Source organism: Nylanderia fulva, unplaced genomic scaffold (assembly GCF_048542155.1).
Source record: "Nylanderia fulva isolate GAGA-0341 unplaced genomic scaffold, ASM4854215v1 Scaffold3, whole genome shotgun sequence".
In the NCBI taxonomy this organism is placed as follows: Eukaryota; Metazoa; Arthropoda; class Insecta; order Hymenoptera; family Formicidae; genus Nylanderia; species Nylanderia fulva.
Window position 1 is genome coordinate 8,664,047 of NW_028190368.1, and position 19,924 is coordinate 8,683,970.

Genomic DNA, 19,924 nt, shown 5'->3' on the forward strand with positions numbered 1-19,924 from the left:
TACTCATGTTACAAATTATTTGTTAATTGTATCCATGTTAGAAATTAAATAATTATATATTCTACAGTTATCTCTTTTTCTCTTTCTCTCTCATCTTTATCTTAACGCACAACAAATTTATTTATAAGCTGCGAATATGAACACAGATATTTCTCTCGATTCCAAGAATATAAAAAGGATTGTAATTAAGAATTTATATTATATATCTATGTTTTTTTAAGCTTTGAAAAAAAAAGTATTTTATATGATAATATAAAATTAAAATTAAATTCTACTTAATTAAATTAAGTAAAATTTAATCTTTTAACTGATGCTCTCGTTCGATATGCCGATCATAATATAATGTACGTTAATTGTTACAACAATATAACTATAATAGATAATAATGAGATAAACTCATGCTATATACTGCCAATACTTGTTAATCGATACGATAAAATATATATAAGCAATGCCTAATTTTATTTAACCTTTTTCATTGCATCATATGTATCATATTGTAGATTATAATTCGATAGCATTACACTTGCATTTACTACTCTGTCATATCTGTCACAATAGAATAAATAAAATAATTTGTAATAAATAAATATATTGAGAATATTAAATTAAAAATAATATTCCATAATTATAGTTAAATTATTAATACTATCATTTATATATATATTAAGTATTCTAATAAAAAACAATGTAATGCACAATTAATGTATGCAAGAATATTGATTGATAATTATATCAATCCTAACTTTATCTTTAATTATAATGATGAATTTTTATTTTATTTATTCATATATCGACATTATTTACTTGATATGATTAATTCATTTTATATCAGTTTATTATATATATAATTCTCTAAGTAATTTTAAGTTTGTTTCTATAATCTATACGGCTTTTATACAGATTCCCGTAATAAATGACGTTTAAAAGCAGAGTTAATTTTCTAAAAAATTAACTGTTTAAAGATAAAAATGTCGTAAGCTAAGGTTCGAACATTTAAAATTTTAATTATTCGATTCGATAGTCGATAATCGATAAATAATCGATTTAAAGCTTGCACATAAAAACGAAAAGCCGATTGGCTGACGCACCGAACTGTCAAACACAGATGTGATTCTCTTCCATAAGGCTCGCGATCTTTATTATTAACAGTTCAATGGAGTGAAATCGCGCGGTCCACCTGTCCTGTTCACGTCCACGTCAGTCGCATTCAAGTACACGTTCGCGTTCTTGGCATTCTTGCGTTATCACCTAACCTGAGTGAACGGTCCGTCACTCGTTACTCGAAATCCAATAACAATTGATGAATGAGACGTCTACGCAGATGACAAGTTATCTAAATATCCCCTAGCGTAAATAAGGTACTCGATAAGATCACGTAAATCCATTGAACGAGTGAAATAATCCCAAATATGGATGAGCATTTACGGTTGTAATATACATTTTGTTTTCTTTTTCGTTCCGAAGTGTAGCAAAATGCATTGGACGCTGTGCGCATTGATAATCGGATCGTTCGGATGTAAATACATTCATGCTCAGGCGCAAAGAGTCGCGCCGGGTGTCCCACCTCAGCATTATCAGCAAGTAGGCCATATTTTAAATGTTGTTTGACAAACATATGGTTCGATGAAATGACACTTGACGATATTAAAGTTGATTCAAAATATTTTGACGAGACTCTACTTTATCTGTTTTAGCCCGTTCAAATACCACAACAACATGCGCAACACATTCCACAACAGCAACAAGTAAATTTTTTTAGTTATAACTCAATTATATATCGTCCACAATACTTGTATTACAAATTTATTTCTGTATCAACCGTTATTTTTTTTCTATTATAGTAGTTTTTGTTTAACTTATGTTGTCTTTCAATTTCAATTTCAATAATCCAATTTATCAAAAATTTGCTCAAGTATCAACAAGTACCGATGCAACAACAAGTCCCCCCTGTTCAGCAAATGCCGGTGCAACATCAGGCCCCGGTACAACATCAGGCCCCGGTTCAACATCAGGTCCCTGTTCAGCAAGTACCGATGCAACAGGTACCAGTTCAACAGCAACCTCATGTTCAACAAGGGCATGGACATGCACATGGTCAACCTCATGGACAACCTCAAATACTTAATGCTGCTAATATAGCCCATGAAAAAGAGTAAGTATTGAGTAGAGAAATTCACATAAAAAGAATTTTTTTCTTATATTTACTAAAATATACATGGAATGTTAATTAACTTTAAAATGTAGTTTAATAAACTCCAGCATTTAAGAATTTTATATGCTTCTATATTTTTTGAATACACATTTTAATTGTTGAGACATGTTATGAGAATTTTCTTTCTTTCTTCCTACTAGACATATTGCAGAGCATGCTGACGTTCCAATAGATACCAGCAAGATGACAGATCAGGAGTTGCAGTTTCACTATTTCAAAATGCATGATGCAGATAATAACAATAAATTAGACGGTTGCGAGCTCATCAAATCTCTTATACATTGGCATGGTATGCAGCATTTAGTCTATCTTTCCTCTTCTTATTACATTTTCTCTAATGTAATTTGAATTAATAAAACAAACAATAAATTTATATATATATATATTTTTTATTATAGAACAAGGTAATGCGGAAGATACACAAGGTGACAAGTTATTTAAGGATGAGGAATTAATACAATTGATAGATCCAATACTTAGCATGGATGATTCCAACAATGACGGCTACATCGATTATCCTGAGTTTATACAGGCCCAACAGAATGCCGCAGCTAGTGCGCGTCCATAATGGTGAAACTTTCATAACTTGGCATAAAATTTAATTTGGAACAAAGTTCATAAATGTTATCTAAGGAGGAAATCATTATTTTCATTATGGATTTCATTATGATTTTTTCTACGATACAATATTGACATGGTACTGTTTTAAGCCAAGATTATTTATGTGAGTATTTTTCATTGATCTAATCAATATATAAGAGAAAAGAAAAGCGTAGCTTTCTGTATATTGTCGATATTATATAATACAAAAATATCATATAATTAAAAACTTAGAAATGAAACTCTCTTTAATTCTTCATATTTTGAGATTAATTTTATAAAAAATAAAAGTGTCTATTGCGCATTTATTACTCTTTAAGATGGTTGTAATGTTCTAATGTTATTAAACTGGATTTTTGATAAAGCAGGAAACTATTTTTAAAGAATATTTTATAGAAAATCTAGTACTTTGTTAATAAATAAAATGATCATTAATTAATTTTTATTGTTGTTTAACTTGTTACAATAAATTACATATAAATTATTAGCATAAGTTCATTTAATTCATGTTTATATTAAAATCATGAATGTATCTCATTTCTTAGTAAATATCTCTAACAATAAGTAATACTGACAAGGCTAAAAGTTGTATATGCAATAAAATTGTATATACATATATTTATGTAATAATATGCAACAATTAGACTTTTAATTCTATTGTATTGCGTTTCAAGATTTTCTTCTAATTTTTGTTGTAAAAGTTATTTAAATAATAAAATATTTGATAAATACATATATACAGAAAAAAATCAATTAATCCATAATTTTATCAATTATTGTTTTTAGAAGTATGTTGTAACAAAATTTTGTTTATAAGGGAATGTTATAATTGTTTAGAGATTTTGTCTCTCGTAGGACAATACTTACAATATGGTACGAAAATATGGTAGATATATTTAAGCGACTAGATTGTGACTAGATTTAAGAATGATTCTTCTCGCGCGTATATCCCGTTTATAAATACATTCCATTAACCAAATAATCGGCGTCATGTGCATAAGGTCCATGCCCACATCTACCACGTCGTTTCACCACTCGCAACCGGCAAACAATCAAAGCAGCCGTAATCGCAGTTGCTATGAGTCCTAGTGACAATGACACCACTGCCCCTTTGGGCCTTAAAACGTCGTTCTCGATTATTTGAAGATGTTCCGCAATAATGTCGGTTCTCTCGTGCCCTCTCACATGATGATCTTCGATTACAATTACACTTTTATGATCTGCAATAATATAAACTGTATCACAATAAGAACTAAATACATATTATATTTCTAGTGCGAATTGTTTAATGTATCTTTACTTTTTTAAAAAAATTTAAATCAAAATAGATAAGAAATGAGCGCAATTATAAAGATTTTTAGTTATAAGTTAAATATTATATCTTCTATATTTTTTTATAATGAACCTTTTTTCAGCAATCCAATTAACAAAAAAAAAAACTTTCTATTTTAATTTTTTTAATATATTGGAGCCTTTTAATTTTGTTTACCTTTTGATTCCTTTGCATGATTATGTTTGGTAATGTCACTTGCTAATAAAGTTGGTTTTTCAGTAACTTGTTTGTTCACCTTTATATGCGTGTCGGTTTTTTCTTCTTTCTTTAAAAATTCTTTATTCTGCATCAACTCATTTCTATGTTCCTCTGAGGTCTATAATGACAGAATCATTATTATTCAAAGATATTTTTAAAATTTTATAATTAAGTTACTAAAAAAATGTGCTTACATCACAGACAGGCGTTGTTGTAATCTTAGCAGAATCTTCTACATCTTCTACAGCTTGCTTATGTTGAGAATTTGGTGCAATAGATGATAATAATTGTGGATTTTCTTGCCAAGCTACCTTATTCGGTGATGGAAAATGTGAAGCATATGGATGTTTAGAATCCATATATAGCTCTCTAAATATAAAATTTAAAAGTTAATAGAAAATTATAATCTATATAATTTTACATATTTTATAATATTTACATATTTTACAATACAATAGTTAAACCAAAGATTTTAATATTTCGAATTACCTTTCGGCTTCATTATTTCCTATAACGCTTGAACCTTTATGATTAAATATATGTGGCTGTTCTGAAAACATACATTTGCAACATGCATTTGTAAGAGTTTTATAATAATAAAGATATTATATAAATAATATAAATATAAAATAAAATATTTTTTACGTACGTTCATAGGGATTTAAATTTACATGAGGATAGGGATCCTTATTTTGTTCGTATAAAGGCTGATAATCCCACTGGTATCCCGGTGAACCATAATTCTTACGCATTTGCGGTAATTCCACCGGCTGACCGGGATACAGAATATTTTGCGGCTGCGACATTTGATGAACTAAATTTATATCCCAAGGTTTAACATTGGAATCATGCACAGCAGGGTAGAACGGAGGCAGAGGTTTACGCTGCTCGATCATTTGCTGATATTGAAGAATATCAGCGGGTGGCTGTGGCACTTGTATAACTGGAGGAACGGTTGGTTTTTCCGTGGGACACACGAGATCGGCCGCTTCGTCAGAACCGTCAGTACACTGCGGAATGCCATCGCAAACGTTGTATATAGCTATGCAGTCTCCGGATGAACGACACTCGTATTGATTTCTGGTGCAAGCTAGAACATCACAGAGATTTATATATTAATATACATTATACATTTTTTTTCAATAATATACAGGGTGTCTGACGTAAAGTGTCACACCGACAATATACAAGTAGATCTCGTTAATATCTTATTTCCACAAAACTTAGTCTGCGAAAAACCCTTTGTTTTCAATCGCTTATAACATAAAAATTATTGATTCCTCAATATTTTTGCTGAAGAAAAACCATCTCCAAACAACAAGATCTACTTGTATATTTTCAGTGTAATATCTTATGTCAGACACCCTGTATAACTCAGAGATTCTTAATATTTGAAACAAATACCTGGCTTAATCAATGCAGGTGTAGTTAATATTACTTTTGGTATTTGAGTGACTATAGATTTGGGTGTCTCTGTAAATCCATAATCCGATGTAATCTCATTATTTTTCCTAAGATGCAAGGAAATTTTGTTAATCAGTTAACTGTGAAATTAAAAAGAAAAATAAATTCAGAAAGTAGACAAATACCTAAGTGATTTTAATTCGTGCTCCTGTTGAGATATCCTGACCTCTTCTTCTACTTGTACATTCTGTATAGGATAACTAGTACGTACTGCACTGGTATAATTAGCGTGCCTTGTAAATTTGCACTTGAAATCATGCAGTGGTCCACATTGAAAAAGATAGCAACTGCCTGGTTTCTACAAACGTATTAAAATATTAATTATATATTCTTTATTTTATATATATATATATATATATGTGTGTGTTTATATGTGTGTACAAGTGTATTTCTGTTTGTGCGCTCTATATCATATTACATTTAATGAAATAAATCTTGCTTCAATACCTTTTCTTCGAAGATGAAGACGTCGCATCGCTCGGTTTCGCAACAATACTTCAAACAATCCAATCTAGAATCCACGTCCAACACGCTCAAGTATTTAGCACCCATGTCACGGGAGTCTTGAGTCTTGATAATTTTGTCTCTATGAAAGTCGAAGCTGTCGATGCACATCTGATAATTATTCGCGCTGCCGTGTCTCTTCTCATTCGCTCTGATCGTCTCGTCTTCGCCGCGAGCCAGGTGAAAAATCGCGACGACAATTAAAAGGACGATCCGCCGCGTTTCGCAAAACATCGTTTCACCCTTCACACATCACACAAGCTGCGTTCGGAAACGTCCCACGTGTGCATTCTCTCTCTTTCTGGATTACTTCTACGTCAGTGATACATATACAGGGTGTCCGGTAACTAACGGACCAACGATCACAAATGGATTCTTTGATCAATTTGGGAACGATTTTTCCTCAGCGAAAATTTCGAAAAAGGTCATCATTTTTTACAACTTTTCAATATTTGTCATTATGTATCTTTATAACTAAGTCTCAAATTAAAATTTTATTATAGTAAACTCTACCTGAAATTAACTGAAGAATGTAATTATGTTAGACTTTTAACTCCAAAACGTTTAGTTTTCAAAAAACCCATTTTTTTAAATCGCTTATAACTCGAAAATGATTGACTTCTCAACATTTTTGCTAAGAAAAAATCGTCTCCAAATTGGCCAGAGAATCCGCCCTTCATCATTGGTCCGTTAGTTACCGGACACCCTGTAGAAGGAAAAAGAACGTACTCGGGGATCGTTTTCGAACACAGCCACATTCGGTGTCCGAGATGCGCAAATCCGCGTCAAGCGATCGATAATTTTATATTTCGCCAGCGTTTCGTCTTTCGACGACGCGGTCAAATTCATCTTTTTTCCAACAAGTATATAGGCACGCACTCTAATTTAATTTTTTCGATTTTGAAAATAAGATCACATTCGTGCAAAATGTTTTTATCCGGACATACCGATTGGCCATCGAATAGAAAATTTGTAGAATTCCTTCGGTAGGTAGAGGTAATAGAAATTCTCTATTCGGTGGCCAATCGGGAAATTTCTTTGACAGACATATTTTTTTTTATCCATTGATCAATCGAGCGCTTACTTCAAGAAGTTCAAGAAGAAACAACATTTTTTCAAAGTTGTATATTTGTCATTTATTATTGATTACAATGAATTTTACGTAAAAAGTAAGACATGCACAAATTATGCGTAAATATATATCGTATAATTTTACAATTTTTTATAAAAAAGTAATAGGTAAGTTAAAAATAGACAAGAAAATTATATTTGTAATGGTAGCCTAAAATTAAAATGAGGAACTGATTTTACAATATTTTATTTTTATTTTTATTAGATTTTATTATTTTTTAGATACATCAATTAATACTGTCGCGCATGCGCGAAAAATCTGATGCCAACCAATCCTGATATCAACATGCGTGTAATATGCAATAGTAAAAAGGCTTTTAAAGATTGAGGTTGGATTGTCGATTAAATCACGGTAATGTTGAAATAAAGTTCATTATGTCTTTGTACGACGATTTTGACAAGCATCGGACCACAGAAAAGGTCGCTGGTTGGTCCTCCGGTATTAAATTGCTGCAGTCGCAATTGCAATTAAAAAAAGCTGCTACAACCCAGGTGAATTCATTATAAATACAAATGTACATCAAGCAATAAGTTTATTATTTGTAATAATTATTTAATTGAGAAATTTGCACATACATCCGCGATGGGCTTTCACAGTCAATCTTCTCTATCAAAAATTATTTAATTGAGAAACACAATCTCTGTTTCTTAAAAGATTCAACTTTGATTTAAATTGTATCGATTAACAAGTTTTTAATTATCTTCCTTTATGGGTTTGCAGCCAAAGCGTGAGCAATACAGGAAGGCTACTGCGGTACTAGCACCAGTGATAGACTTGAAATCTAAGACTAATCGTGATGCAGACAGAGAGGAACATGAAAGCACCCACAGTAATCCATTATCCACCGGTAGTGTGAGCAGTATAGGAATTGGAGATGAATTTGACTGGAATGTGGTGAACGAGTATGATCCTATGTGGCCCAATGAATATGAGAAAGTTGTGAAAGAATTACGTGATATCAGAGACAGAGAGCATGAGACAGAGATGCGCAAACGTAGAAGGGATAGTACTCGTTTCGAGGATACTCAGGTAATAAATGCAATAAGTCTTCAAGTATTTTGGACTGAAAAATGTATATGAAAAAATTATATATATTTTAATGTACGAATATAATAAAAGTAATAATATTAAAATATTTTTCTGGTCACAGACTCCTGCCGGTAACAGCACAATGATACCTCCTGAAAGAGACGAAGAGAGAACGCCGTCTTCTAGAGGGGTGACTGGAGGTGCTGCCATAGCACCGCCACCATCTTTACAAGAATCTTCAGAATTGCCACCACCACCACCACGACAAACGCCTAATTTAGGCTATGCGACATCATCCGTGGCTGCAAAGATAATGGCCAAGTATGGTTTCAAGGAGGGACAAGGTCTTGGAAAGAAGGAGCAGGGCATGTCGGTGGCGTTGCAAGTAGAGAAGACGAGTAAACGTGGTGGTAGAATAGTCAGTGAAAGAGAACAGCTGATGCCACCACCACCACCTATTTCTCCACCACAGAGTCAGGTAGCGTGCCAGCAACCACCTGCAGAAGAACCCAGCATTACCGAGATAATGAAATGTCCCAGCAAGGTAATTTATAACACAATCTTATTATAATGAAATAAATTTTTATAATAACATTACCTGTCATATATACATGTTGCTAATTAATTGTTAAACTCAAATTATATAATGTTAATATAGGTTGTACTTTTGCGCAACATGGTTGGCCCTGGAGAAGTGGATGATGATCTCGAACCAGAGGTGAAAGACGAATGTAATACTAAATACGGCGATGTTGCGCGGGTAATTATTCATGAAGTGATTGAAGCGGCTCCAGAAGAAGCAGTGCGAATTTTCGTCGAATTCAAGAGGATAGAAAGCGCCATCAAAGCCGTAGTCGATTTAAATGGACGTTTCTTTGGTGGTAGACAAGTTAAAGCAGGATTTTATTCAAGTGAAAAACTCGATAATTTACAATTAATGGACTAAAGAGAGAGTTGAGTAGATGTATAAAAATTTTAAATACTAGTTTATAAAATATGCTTATTTTTTTGCAAATTGTATAAATATTTTATATTTCTATTGCATATAAGGTTATTTACATCTTATGCTTAATGAATCTATAACTATTTCTTTATGACACAATTGTAAAAAATAAATTTTTCTATTATATCTAATACTTACTTTTGAGATATCGCATTTGATTTTAGATATATTCTAGTTTAACGATCTCTTTTAATGATATATGTAAAATTTAAATAAATATTCAATCTTTTTATGGAGTCTAAAATACTGCATCTTTAAAAAGTGCTCCAATAAAAAACTGATTAGGTATAACTTGTTAAAAATATAATTTATCGAAAATAATTTTCAGAAAGATGTCTTAGTCAATGTTTTACTCTACAATAGATAAAGGACATTGGAATCTGAAGATAAGAACAAAAACCAGAAGTGTAATATTAAAACACTAAACAAAAATAAAATTGATCATAAATATTTAACAAAGCCAAATATTACAAACAACATATTTGTGAACACTGTATATATATTTTTTGTAATAATTTATATAATAATTTATACATACAAACCATAACAAATTGTATATTCCCATATAGGATAAAATTAAACAAACTTAAGCTATAATTCAGTAGAAAATATAGTTTTTAATCAAACATTTGATTAATATAGAACATGACATAAATTGTCATGAAAAATGCTTTTGCTTCATAGTATTTCAATATTTTTAAATATTGATCAGTTCAAATATATTTGCTATCGTGCAAAAAAATTGAGAAGAATCACTTTATTATTCCTCTGAATAAAAAAAACATTATATTATGTCTTAATCAAGTCATCTATCGCTTTATTCAATTGAGCACTAAATGCAGCAAAACTGAATGTTTTCAAAAATCTGTCTTTTCCAGCTGTACCGAACTCCTCAATATGATCTGAATTTTTAATGAGGAAGGCTATTTTTGAAGCAAAGGCCTCGGCCGATAAGTCAACCAGAAAACCAGTTTCTCCAGAAACTATCGATTCCATTGGACCGCCAGATTTGTGAGCAATCACCGGCTTGCCTACGTACATCGCTTCTAAGGGAACTATCCCAAAGTGCTCATTCGGTGGTGTGTATATTACAATTTTACAATGTTTAAGTATTGAGACTTTGTCAATATCAGAAGGTGAACGTAAAAATATCACTTTATCCGTTACATGTAACTCGTCCGCGAGTCCTATCAATTCCAAATGATACTCCACATTCTCCTCGACTCTCTTATCATATCCACCAGCCATAATCAAATATACTTTTCTGTATATTTCTTTCGTTAATAGTTTCCCCAGTTCCGCGAGAGCCTCTATCGCGAGTGACAACATTTTTTTACGTTCGTACCTATTGATCGACAATAGTACAATACTATCATTTGGTAATTTCTTATCGAGTACCCTCTCTATGGATACTATTCTTGTCTTGTCAAAGAAATCCGTATTAATGGAAGGATACAAAACTTCAGGTTCAATGTGCAATCTCTTGAATGTGCTTCGAAACACTTTACCTGTATAAATGCTATTTACAAATACTTTATGTGCCATGCCAGTGGTAATCTCTTCCAGATAATTCAGTGGCATGCGATACAGCTGTTTGCTATAGCCACCAGGCTGCGAAAGCAGCTGGTCCGGATGATGACAGTAGAACACTATATATGGAATGCGCAACCAAAGAATGGGAATGCAGACGGACACCAAGTCGCAAAAGACAACTTCCGGTCGTCGATCGCAAAATATTATGTAGCTAGCTGCATATATCTACAAAAAAATAGATATATCATAGTTTCGTTTTTCCTAATAGAGCTATTGAACATAAATACATTTTTTTTAGATTTTTTTCTAATTTTACAGGTCCACAAAATAAAATTTTTTTTATTGTTTCTAAAACCAGAGTAAGTACTTCTTATAGATTTTAGGTCGCTGAATCCGAATCTGTAACCCGCTTTACTCCATTATGTCCAGTCTTTTAGAATTAAAAAAAATTTTTTTACAATTGGAATTAGGATAGATGTTTCTTATAGATTTTAGTAATTTATTTTACTCTATTTTGTTCAGTACAATTTTATATTACTTTTGCAGACTTGTGAGACCGAATTTTTTCTACAGAATATTAATTTTGGTTTCAGAAACAAAAAAAATGTTATTTTGTGGTCCTGTGTTATCCTTTTATCAACTTTAATCATTTATATTTGTTATTCACCATGCGTATGTAGGCACAGGCAGCGTAGAATCTGCCCAGGATGTGTCTAGGTAGCCAGTTGCCCACGACGGTGACGGGAATCGTGCCGTCTCTGGTCTCGGAGAAACAATGATCCGGATCGTGGTGAGTCGTGACGAAATTCACCTCATGACCGCTCTTCTTCAATGCCAGGGCGGCGTCGACGACGAGCCTCTCGGCGCCGCCGATACCGAGGTCAGGATGCAGAAACGTAATGCGCGTCATCGTGCTCCGCGAACGGTGGAATCCGTTGAACGGCCGTCGTCACAGTACATTTATCGGAAAGTAGAAAATTATCGCGCAGCAAATAACTGTATTCACATTTTACCGGTCACCGCCGACAGATTTTTATTGCCGCACGTAGGATTTCCAACTGTTCAGGAACATCTATTGCATTTTTCACGTTCTGGCACATTTGTATGTTCAACGTATGCAATCCGTTATCCAATAGAAACCGTGGATTCTGGCGACATTTTTGTCCCTAAAATATTAATCTTGCGTCCTGATTGGTTACGTATGTAATTGTCCAATTTTTTCCTAATTGGTCGATCGAGTTTGACGTAGAAAATCTCTAAGCGCATTTTCTCTATGAATATGTCATCTTGTTATTATGCGTGATCTGTGGTGCATTGTGTTTACCTGTCATTGCTTGTCCTTTCTCTCTCGAATTATCTGCTGATAGTGGTTAGTTATGTTGTTATACGAGGAAGCTTGATGACAAAGAATTTCTGACCACATAATTTTTATTATCGTTAACTCAGAGATATCATGGATAATTGATCAGAGGTAAACAAGAGTAGCCATTTTTAAAAAACAGGTTATTTCTTTCATTAATTCCTATTATTAACCAAAAAGTATGTATATAATACTAAAAAACAAAACCAATACTGGACAATAAATTCTTTATTAAAATCAACATATACATACTCTTTGGTTTTTAATTTTTACTGGCGAATTGATTACACACACTGAATTCATTAAGACATTTATTCAATTTTTTTTTTCTATTATTAAATTACAAAAATATATTTATTAAATTTACCGTGTAACCTTTGATTTTAGGCAGCAAGGACATGTAACGTTTACCATTATAAACGATCTTTGATTAAATTTACCCCTGATATTCTTCGCTTTCATCGCATGTTGATTGAATAATATAACAAGGATGAATTTTGGAACCGTGGATTGGGAGGCTGAGCATCGACGAGTTTTGCTGGATGGCAACGCAGCGTTGGCACGATCGTCACAGTCAGTCGCAAGATCACAGGCCATTGCAGCGGAGAATGAGCAAATTGGGACAGAAGTGGTATCCGAGCTGGGTGAGCAGAGAGATCGTCTTCTGCGAGCAAAGCACAGATTGTCGCAGACGGACGAGGAGTTGAACAAAGCGCGGAAAATTCTGCTTGTTATGCGAGTCAAGGTTTTGACAAACAAAATTGTCCTCGTTCTGATCATATTATTAGAACTGGTTATTCTTGGTATAATAGTGTATTTAAAATTTTTTCATAAATGAATTATGTGCTCGTGCTTTATTGGCAAGCTTGATAAAGTTAAGGTGCAACAGTATATACATATAATGTACATTATCAATTTAGTGCAAAGAGCCACAATATCACTTTACACAATTTTTTTCTGATATTTAATAGAATAAACCATAAAAAATGTGTTTATGTATATACATTTTTAAAAATGCATTGTTTTAACAATAGAATTTTTGCTTGTAAGATACATTTTTCTTTTTAGCCATTGATTTACTTATGATCTGTTACATAACTTTTATATATTGTTAAATGTTTTCAAAATATACTAATTGTAATATTATATAGAATTGTCGTACATATATATAATTGTAATTAAATGTATATATATAATTTTATTAAAGAGTTGCGAATATTGAACAGCAACTTTTTTATTTATTGTTACTTAGTTATTGATATATTCAGGGACATAGACTTCATTTTTTATTAACCTGCGTTTATGCAAAGAAAGAAAGAAAGTTCTCGAGATGGCTATTTTGCATGACGAGGAATATTATCGGAGTAGAATACCCGAGCCTGATTTGGGAGCGCTTCGAAATTTTGTGCGATTTGTTTGGAATCCAGACAGGAAACAAGTACTCGGCAGAACTGGGAAAGAATGGGGTATCTCTGTTTAAGTTACATTTTTCAACGTTATAAATTATTGCTTATAACATTCCAATTATTCTCCCGCAAATTAGCGTTACTGGGGTGCTTCTACGTATGCTTCCTCAGCATATTAATTTCTCTCTTCGTGTTACAAATGTGGATCAGTATTGACTATGCCTCGAAACTGGATAAACCATATTTCCTTTATGCCGGTTTGGTACCTAGATCTTATTTTAGCAGTTTACCGCTTTTCCGTCAATTAGATTTTGGTAGTCCAGGTATTCTTTCACTAATAAATTTCTATTCTTTTTTAATCTTCATCAACAATACATTTGTATGAAATATTTGTACTCTATTCTATATAGGAATTGGTTTTAAACCGAATATTTTATTGCCTGCGACATCTCCTATTATCTGGGTGAATAATTCGAACTTAAACGCGCGACCAAAAAGATATGTTGAGGCTTTAAGCGATTTTTTGCAAGGTATTATTACTGGGAATTAAAAAAATGTATAGTATATAGTTCATCAAAATATATAAATAAAAAATTTTTAATTGATCTACGAGTTTTTTTATTATAAAGTGGATTGTGTATAAAAATTAAAGAAAAGATTTTTAAAAAGCGCTCTTATTTTAGAATACAATAAAAGTCAGGAAAATTACAAAACAGATGTAGAATGCAATGATATAGTATCAAGCAGATCAGATAAGAGGCCTTGTTTCTTTGATATCGAGAGTCTTGGTGTTTGTAGCAAGCCTCCTTATGGATATATGAATCCATTGCAACCGTGTATTTTCATCAAGTTTAATAAGGTGAATGAGAATCTTTTTTCGCATATTTATTTTATTATAAAAAAATATTTTATGCTCGATATATTCACACATATTTTTTTATTAATAATTTAAATAAAAGTATTTTTTATATTATATATTATATCATAATTTTATATTATATATTTTTTATATTAATAATTTAATTTAAATAAAATTATTATTAAATTAATTACGCGCGTTATAGAGATTCGATTGGGTACCAATTTATTACAATAAATCCTCTCCATTGCCTGAAAATATGCCGAGTGCTTTACAGAATGCTGTGCGATCTTCGAAAAAGGTTTAATTCTATTATTTTAATTTGCAAGAATTTATATTTCAATTTATATATATATGGCGAAACTATAAATATATAACAATAATAAATGCCTCGCCGCTTAATAAAATAATATATCGGACTTGCACGCACTATTAAACAAATCGCCATATTATATATAATTACACATACTTAACAAAGATTTGTCTTGTAATTAAACACAGTATCAAGTCTGGTTATGGTGTGATGGGGTGAATAACGTTGATAAAGAACATGTTGGAGAAATTGAATATTTACCGAGTCCCGGCTTTCCCGTGCAATATTTTCCTTTTATAGGACAACCGAATTATTTGGCTCCGATGGTCGCGCTACGATTTAAAAATATTACACGTAAGAGTCTGTATAATTACGATATCTAGGTGAAAAATAAATATTGCATATACTTAATCGATACATTTTATTCGTTAGCATCCAGATTGGTGACGGTGGAATGCAATTTATGGGCGGTCAACATAAACAAAGAACCGCACAGTGCATTGGATTTTCAAATAATTCTGGGGGAGCCTTAGAATATAGAAGATATATATTCGCGAATATATCTTGACATAAAATATTTTTGCATACGATTAATAAGAAGAAAAATATAGACGAGCGTATTAATTTATGCAGAGTAAAAAATAAATTTTCTTTGTTTAAAGTTTTTTTTTACAATTAGCATATATTATTGTATGCTATAGCATATTTATTGTATAGCATATATTATATATTTGTTCAAAATTATAAATATTCTCTCGCCACCAATGATTCCTTTATTATATACCGTGTTACATAAATAATACATTCAATGTATTTTTTCTGATATTATTTCATATGTAGACATGTAACATCTCAGGTATAGCTATTTAAAAAAAAAATGGGGAGCAGCGATTATATGACAATGTATATTTCTATATTTAAGTGAATCAACACGAAATTTTTGTCTTGCGAATTGTCTCTGAGAGTCTCTCCAAGCCAATTCTGTCGACAGAATAGCAGATCGAAATTAGAGAGAGTTTCATAAAATATTTATATATTTTTTTATTATATGAACGATTAAACAATGGCATGATGAAACTTCGTTTATCGACAGACATGCTTTACCCGGAAGAAATGTGTCAAAATTGACTGCATTTCTCAGATTTGTTGTTTCCTTCAGAATTAACAGCATTCATCAGACCAAGGAGAGAAAGATTAAAGAGAGAAAGAAAAGAAGAGATCGAAAGAAGAATAGAAAAAAATAACAAAGAGAGATAGATCGGAAGAGAGAGATATAGACAGATAATTAGAAGAGAGAAAGAAAGAGAAGCAGAATCAAAAAAAGTTAGAGGAGAAAATAAATGCTAGAGAGAGAGCAAGAAAAATTAGAGAGATGAAAAGAAAAGGATGCAGGACGAAGTGATTTAAAGAGAGATACTGAAAGAGAAAGAGATAGATGCTCTTTGGTCCGTTTAGACCGAACAATTCGGTATTTTGTTTCGTCCTCGTCATACTTCTTTTGCATAAATTATAAATTATAGACACCAAAAAAGAAAAAGGAAAAGAGATAAAGGGATTTCAAATATAAAATATCTGCTCCCTTTTAAGGAGAATTGTGCGAATCTGACGTTAATACGAGGCTTCATAAATCGAGGAACGTTTCCGTCTCGACGACATAACTCCAGTAGATCTTATCCTTCTTCCTCTTCCTCGCCTGTGCCGGTTAACATGGCGATTAAACTCGCGGTATCGATGAAACCTTTGTCGTCGATATACATCTGATCAAACGCGTCATCCACCTCTTTGGGCGTGAATTTCTCGCCCCACGTTATTAAGGCATGCCTTAACCTGTGACACAAATTTAAAAAATCATATTTTATACTACTTATATATATATATATATATATGTATACATATCAGATATTATACTCTAAAGAGTATTAAAATGCAGATTTTAAAAGTCAATTTTCTATTTCAGATTTGCAAATCAAGGCATTTTTTGGTACTCGTCAGAGAGACGTTTTGTAATTAATATATATTTAAAATTTAAATATATATATAAACGAAATAATTACATGAAACTAATATATGTATAATAAAATTTGGATACCAAAACTTTAATCGTTAACAGGTTGTATAGCGCTTCAGTTATCGATATCAGCATGTTGTGTCAGACTTAGACCGTTCACAATGAAACATCATAGGCACTAACAAGAACATTGCAAAATATCTACAAAAAATAATTATAATTATATTACCTTTCGCCATCAATTTTGCCATTATCGTCGAACGTCTTGAAGGCATTGATTACCACATCATCATCATCGGTACCTGACAAAGCGGGATGAAAGATTATTCACTTGTTCACTTGTTTGGATCATCAAGATATTCGACATGGATCTGATACTGACCACCTGATCCTGCCATACGGACAGCGAACAAGTTCAACAATTGAGTAAAGTTGATGGGCGCGGAAGCCTCGTTGAGCATCTCCTCGAGCTCTTTATCGGTCGCGAGTCGGCCAACAGAGTCGAAGGCTGCACGAAGATCGTTCTTGCCGATGATACCATCCTTATCTGCGTCCATTAGCGCGAATGCCTGGAGACATTGCGATCATATCAACATTTTTATTCTCTCGCAGTGTTTACAATCTTTTACATTTCTTCAAGTTACCCAGATAGCAAGTGTACGTCATTTTGACATTTAATGACATCAGTTTACTACTTGAGTATACATTAAAATAACTAAGATTAATCTTCATTGATACTGATTATTTGTGCACAATAAGGCACAATTTTTTTCCTTGGTACGATATCAAGTATAATTTTAATAAATCTCAATTCAAGATTTTATTTTTAATAAACTCCCCAAGTAGCAAATGACGTATGCTTTCTACGGTCCTTTAAAGAAGCGTAGACGAGAAAAATATCGAGGCAGAGTCGCTATACCTTGATAAAATTGATTTTATTTTTTAGGCGAATTTTGGAATCATGTACTACATAAGATATTCGATTCTCTCTCGTACCTCCTTAAACTCTGCCACCTGTTTCTGAGAGAACATGGAGAAGACGCTGGAGCCGCTGCGTTTAGCCTTGCGACTGCCGCGGCTGCTCGCTCTTGCAGAGCCGGAGTCCTTTGGTGTTGCCGCAGGGGTTGGCGCCTTCTCTTCCACTGGTGCAGGCTCAGGCTCGGGTGCGGGAGCCGCCTCCTCCTTCTTCTTGGTCTTCTTCTTCTTTTCCTTATCCGCCTTTAAGATGCATAGAATTTTACAAAATTGTCACCTTTAAATTCCACAATTGTTAAAAAAATATACTGTATATATTCAAAAATATATCTCCTATTTTAAGAAACTAATCCCATTTTTTATAAAGTATGTGAGAAAAGAACATTCCATCTTTGTAGATCTTTTTTAAAAAGTATCTTTTTGCGAAAAGATTCTTTTTTTATAATTTGAAAATTAATTAATCGACTTTATTCAGAATATTTAGGAATTAATAGATTAAATATAAGTAAATATGAAAAAGATGCAATTATAACACAAATAATAAACCTCTATATATTCTGCGATGTATAATTATGAGCGTCGCTCCTTTGCTTTTTTTTTAAATTTTGTGCAGACATTTTTACAACAGCTTTATTATAAATAGCAATAAACAGTAAAATTAGATGAAGAGAAATGAAACCGGAAAGTCAATTATCGGATGAGAAAATTTGCGAGGCGCTACCGTTTGGTGCTAAAAATAGAATCGTTCCCCAAGTCGTGCGGAAAAGCTGCCAGGACGTATATAGAGCGATCATCCAGTTACCGCACTACCTCTCGAATTACCATTGTTACGTAATTAATATATTTGTACCTTTATAATCATGGAAGTAAATGTCGCGTCAAGTCTGACAGTATATTTTCCCGGTCAAACAAATATTTTACATATGAAATAAACCATTTTTACTTATCATTTCTTAACATTAAATTAAATGTTATTGTAACATATATAGAAATATTCACTTTTATTTTTATCTAATTATTACCAATTTATTATTATAAAAGAGCTTCAAAATTGGAGTAAACTAGACAATTTAATCCCTTTACAAAAGTTGTAAAATGTTATTAAAATACCTTTATTTTTTTAAATTTTCTTAATTCTTCGTTTAATAACGTTCTATTCAAATTTATTAAAATAAAAGTGTTGAACAATTGATTGTTTAATAATATTTACAGTGAAAGTAAAATATTTTGTTAATAAAATAATATTTAAAGTTTTAGGGACAGTTTTATGATTTTAAATTAAAATTTATAGTAAGCACAAATGATGGAACCTACAACAATCGAGATTTTTTGCGGCTTAGAGTAAAAAAAATCTGACAAAAATCACTGCCGCAAGCACTCTTCATCATCACAAATCTGCGATATTTTGATAACATAACGTCCTCATCATCAACTCATGATTACACTTGGCTTATAGCTCGATGCACTTCGCGTAATCCATCTTCGTGAAATCCACCCATCGTATTCGCAATTTGGCAATGTTCCTGTCTCGCGATATATAATATATATAATATTTCGCATCACATAGACTCGATTTCTTCGCGTTTCCCCGTAGATCTACTACGGTGATATATTTTTTGCGCGAATCCTCGATTCCACAATCGCGGAAAGGTTTCTCGACGTTCATATTACTTACCATAATGTCTACTCTCGATTTCTAAGAGGTGGATGATACGAGATGGTTACGACGAACCAACTGTCCGAATCATAGAGCTGAACTTGTCTAAGTAACTTTTGTGGATCTCCCCCACCAGACGAGCCGGAGGTTGTCCGAGCAGGGGTGCCCCGGGTACCCGGGTACAACGCCTATCTGACCATATTTAGTTCGAGTCGCCTCAAAATAGCGACCCTTTCGACGTTTCGACTAAAACAGTTTGCCGGGGAGTTGTAGAATTCAGATGACGACGACGACGACGACGACGTCGACGATGCACCGCGTCTCTCCATCGAGAA

The 19,924-nt window shown here is 32.5% G+C and overlaps 7 protein-coding genes across 9 annotated transcripts; 4 read left to right on the forward strand and 3 right to left on the reverse strand.

Moving 5' to 3' along the window:
- Window positions 1–1,145: 1,145 nt before the first annotated feature.
- LOC114941812 (uncharacterized) lies at window positions 1,146–4,096 on the forward strand. 2 transcript variants are annotated; one of them, XM_029316956.2, is made up of 6 exons: window positions 1,146–1,361; window positions 1,473–1,584; window positions 1,698–1,748; window positions 1,917–2,155; window positions 2,356–2,504; window positions 2,614–4,096. In XM_029316956.2, the coding sequence occupies exons 2-6, from the start codon at window positions 1,477–1,479 to the stop codon at window positions 2,781–2,783; spliced, it is 717 nt and encodes a 238-aa protein (XP_029172789.1). In that variant the 5' UTR covers window positions 1,146–1,361; window positions 1,473–1,476; the 3' UTR covers window positions 2,784–4,096. The 2 variants fall into 2 exon arrangements, with proteins under 2 accessions (XP_029172789.1, XP_029172788.1); XM_029316955.2 differs by having other exon boundaries at window positions 1,147–1,361; window positions 1,468–1,584.
- On the reverse strand, window positions 2,438–6,609 carry LOC114941767 (uncharacterized). The gene is made up of 8 exons (XM_029316876.2): window positions 6,258–6,609; window positions 5,936–6,108; window positions 5,751–5,857; window positions 4,996–5,436; window positions 4,836–4,896; window positions 4,541–4,715; window positions 4,305–4,464; window positions 2,438–4,035 (listed from the first exon to the last, which is right to left on the reverse strand). Exons 1-8 carry the CDS (start codon window positions 6,546–6,548, stop codon window positions 3,770–3,772), a joined length of 1,674 nt encoding a protein of 557 aa, XP_029172709.2. The 5' UTR covers window positions 6,549–6,609; the 3' UTR covers window positions 2,438–3,769.
- Window positions 6,610–7,395: 786 nt separating this feature from the next.
- Window positions 7,396–10,075, forward strand: Spf45 (splicing factor 45). Its single transcript, XM_029316929.2, has 5 exons — window positions 7,396–7,553; window positions 7,668–7,937; window positions 8,167–8,475; window positions 8,597–9,019; window positions 9,134–10,075. The coding sequence occupies exons 2-5, from the start codon at window positions 7,821–7,823 to the stop codon at window positions 9,419–9,421; spliced, it is 1,137 nt and encodes a 378-aa protein (XP_029172762.1). The 5' UTR covers window positions 7,396–7,553; window positions 7,668–7,820; the 3' UTR covers window positions 9,422–10,075.
- On the reverse strand, window positions 9,960–12,114 carry Alg2 (alpha-1,3/1,6-mannosyltransferase Alg2). The gene is made up of 2 exons (XM_029316927.2): window positions 11,679–12,114; window positions 9,960–11,236 (listed from the first exon to the last, which is right to left on the reverse strand). Exons 1-2 carry the CDS (start codon window positions 11,919–11,921, stop codon window positions 10,268–10,270), a joined length of 1,212 nt encoding a protein of 403 aa, XP_029172760.1. The 5' UTR covers window positions 11,922–12,114; the 3' UTR covers window positions 9,960–10,267.
- A 189-nt stretch (window positions 12,115–12,303) lies between these two features.
- Vti1b (Vesicle transport through interaction with t-SNAREs 1b) lies at window positions 12,304–13,600 on the forward strand. 2 transcript variants are annotated; one of them, XM_029316931.2, is made up of 2 exons: window positions 12,304–12,513; window positions 12,759–13,600. In XM_029316931.2, the coding sequence occupies exon 2, from the start codon at window positions 12,862–12,864 to the stop codon at window positions 13,207–13,209; it is 348 nt and encodes a 115-aa protein (XP_029172764.1). In that variant the 5' UTR covers window positions 12,304–12,513; window positions 12,759–12,861; the 3' UTR covers window positions 13,210–13,600. The 2 variants fall into 2 exon arrangements, with proteins under 2 accessions (XP_029172764.1, XP_029172763.1); XM_029316930.2 differs by having other exon boundaries at window positions 12,304–12,482.
- Window positions 13,601–13,675: 75 nt separating this feature from the next.
- LOC114941800 (sodium/potassium-transporting ATPase subunit beta-1-like) lies at window positions 13,676–15,808 on the forward strand. Its single transcript, XM_029316933.2, has 7 exons — window positions 13,676–13,837; window positions 13,915–14,100; window positions 14,188–14,307; window positions 14,461–14,636; window positions 14,842–14,937; window positions 15,138–15,303; window positions 15,382–15,808. The coding sequence occupies exons 1-7, from the start codon at window positions 13,702–13,704 to the stop codon at window positions 15,480–15,482; spliced, it is 981 nt and encodes a 326-aa protein (XP_029172766.2). The 5' UTR covers window positions 13,676–13,701; the 3' UTR covers window positions 15,483–15,808.
- Mlc2 (myosin regulatory light chain 2) lies at window positions 15,354–19,693 on the reverse strand. Its single transcript, XM_085484580.1, has 5 exons — window positions 19,608–19,693; window positions 17,954–18,175; window positions 17,340–17,526; window positions 17,187–17,259; window positions 15,354–16,776 (listed from the first exon to the last, which is right to left on the reverse strand). Exons 1-5 carry the CDS (start codon window positions 19,608–19,610, stop codon window positions 16,620–16,622), a joined length of 642 nt encoding a protein of 213 aa, XP_085340706.1. The 5' UTR covers window positions 19,611–19,693; the 3' UTR covers window positions 15,354–16,619.
- Between the last annotated feature and the right edge of the window lie 231 nt (window positions 19,694–19,924).